Source organism: Bidens hawaiensis, unplaced genomic scaffold, assembly GCF_021521415.1.
Source record: "Bidens hawaiensis isolate Kalapana, Puna unplaced genomic scaffold, B.hawaiensis_p1.1 tig00013347_1, whole genome shotgun sequence".
In the NCBI taxonomy this organism is placed as follows: Eukaryota; Viridiplantae; Streptophyta; class Magnoliopsida; order Asterales; family Asteraceae; genus Bidens; species Bidens hawaiensis.
The window spans coordinates 13,852-16,364 of record NW_027492132.1 but is presented as its reverse complement, the minus strand read 5'-3'; the positions used below and the strand labels follow the sequence as shown (position 1 = coordinate 16,364).

At 31.5% G+C, this 2,513-nt stretch overlaps 1 protein-coding gene across 1 annotated transcript; it reads right to left on the bottom strand.

Moving 5' to 3' along the window:
• Window positions 1-977: 977 nt before the first annotated feature.
• Window positions 978-2,306, bottom strand: LOC143543872 (putative membrane-associated kinase regulator 4). Its single transcript, XM_077036093.1, has one exon. The coding sequence runs from the start codon at window positions 1,950-1,952 to the stop codon at window positions 1,068-1,070; it is 885 nt and encodes a 294-aa protein (XP_076892208.1). The 5' UTR covers window positions 1,953-2,306; the 3' UTR covers window positions 978-1,067.
• Between the last annotated feature and the right edge of the window lie 207 nt (window positions 2,307-2,513).

The following is a 2,513-nucleotide window of genomic DNA, read 5'->3' as shown; positions in this document are numbered from 1 at the left end:
AAACCGATTAAATCAGATTAAACTTTATTTTGGCCGGATTTGACCATTTATCGATTAATTGGCTGATTAGCCAAAAATTAATCAGTGAAGTAGGGACTAGCGATTAATCGACGCCTAATTGGGACTTTTGCGATACTGCTTTTAAGAGAGTCCATATGACTATAATTTATAAAATATGAGAAATCTTATATTATTGAAATCACACTAAAGTATTTTTTTTTCTTTCACTTGAAGTAGTTTAACTTTGATGATGAACACCACATTTAAAGCAGGTGATTTTGAGGTGGACTGGCACAGTGCAAACACATAGTAATGGTAAAAAGTTGATGACTTTAAAGTTTGGTATTAGTGGGCTCCCCTTTTTCTTGCTATAAAAAAATGCCTTTGAATACATGCCTCAGATTTAAATTTCTTGCATGTGATCTTAAATTGGATTCATCATCTGCTTTGTCTAAAAGATGCCTTTTGTATAGTTTAGAAACAAAAAATAAAAAGAAAAAAGATATTGAAGAAATCTAATAATGATAATATGATATTCAGTTTGTTTTAGAAGTTATTTTTTTTCTTTTCGCAACTTTTATCATGCGCAATGACTGTCAAAGAAAATACATTCATAGCTTTAGAGGTAAAAACTTATATGACATGGAGTGTCATGGACACTCACGTATAAATACACCGAAAAAATGATTATTCTCATGATTTTTTCCATCTAATTTTCAGTATGATTGTATATTTAAAAGGTAACTCATAGTGACATTCTTTAGGATAAAGTAATATCTAGAAGTACACTGTACAACAGCAACAACACAACACAATGCAATAAAACACATTAACAGTTGCAATGAAAATATGATATGTGAAATGATAAAAGTTTTGATTTCTTTATTAGCAGACAAAATTTTGCTCAATTAAGATTTGAAAGTATAACAAAAGTAGTATATAACAAAATAATGTTTTATTTGAATTCTTATGGACACATTGAAAAAGGGTACCATATGATAATACCATCATAAAACAAAGAAAATAAACTTGTAAACAGAAAAAAATGGTTTCAACAACACTGATCATTACAAGGTACATTTTGGAAGAAACATAGGAATATTAATTCTTGAATTAATAACCTCTTGGGATTTTTTACAATGGTCAATGGCTGCTTCAATTGAACCTTCAAGCTCTGAATCAACACTGCTATTCCTCTTTAACATTTGTAACTCATAAATCCCATTAGAATAATTAAAAGAAGACGACGAAGAAGACGAAGAAGAAGAAGATGATGATGTTGAAGAAGGTGAACACTTTCTCTTAATTGCCCCTGAAAAAGACTTCCTATGGTTGCATTTACTATCAAAAACATCCTCATTCCTTTGTTCTTCAATACCCTTTAAGACATTTGCTAAAGTTGGATACTTTCCTATTTGAATTTGATCAAAACTAATCTTTTTATTCACTTTCAAATCTTGTTCACTTTGTTGTTTAGTACTACCAGATTTGTTAAACAAATATTTGAGATAAGATCTTGAAGCTTTAAAAGATTTGATTAACTTAAGTTTCTTTGACCATGGACCATTGTGTTTTTTCGGGTGATCGCCTATGCATTCGGTTGACCATTCGAATAAATATTCGTCCGGGGTTAGTTCGGTACTGACCCTACAAGATTCAGCAGGAGATATATTGCTTGATTGGACCATTGGTGTAGAAAATGTAATGAACTCTTCATCTTCTTTGAATTTAGCATGCTCCAAAAGTGATTTTACCATTTGTACTCTGGGAGGAAGGTGAAGTGGAAGTAGTCTGCCTTTGTAAAAAAGCTCATCAGCAGGTGAATTTGAATGAATAATGGAATTAGTAGCCATTTGAAATTCAAACTCTTTGCTACATGATGATGAACTAATTACTTCCATATCTATGAACTCTTCATCTTCATAATTGCATGATAAAAGATTTGATGCCATTTTGTGGTGTTTTTTAGTGAATGTGAGCTTGTGTTGTGATGGTTATGGGGTGTGTGTGTGTAAAGACTCAAGAGCATCATTTAAAGGCTTAAAAGTAGAGAAGGTGACAAGTTAGAAACTTATAAAGATATAAAATGAAAAAAAAAATGTCAGATATGTTTTTGTTATTTTCAAGTAAGCTTTTCTTGAAGGCTTTCAAGCAAGAATGGTCCCTTTTTCTAGATTGACCAAGCAATGAAAAGAAAGTACCTTTTGCTAATCTTGTTGTACAATTTACACAAAAGTGGATTGAGGTGAAAAGGCCACTTTTTTCATTATGAGAGCTTATTGGTGTGTGATATTATGATAATTCATTACCTTCACCGACAAGAATGAGGACACATAATTTATTCACAAAGAGGGACATTGTAAACAACTGAAATTATAACACACTTCTTGTTTGGACCTACTACAAGTTTCTTATGCATAAATAAAACACTTCTTTGATATTATCAGTCTATTTCTAGGTACACAAGGCTACATGCAACCTATCAAGTGTTAGCAACAAGCCAACAAGGGTGT

What these genes read in the sequence shown, in the direction of transcription:
- LOC143543872 (XM_077036093.1), bottom strand. Translation starts at nt 1,952, where the DNA reads ATGGCATCAAATCTTTTATCATGCAATTATGAAGATGAAGAGTTCATA.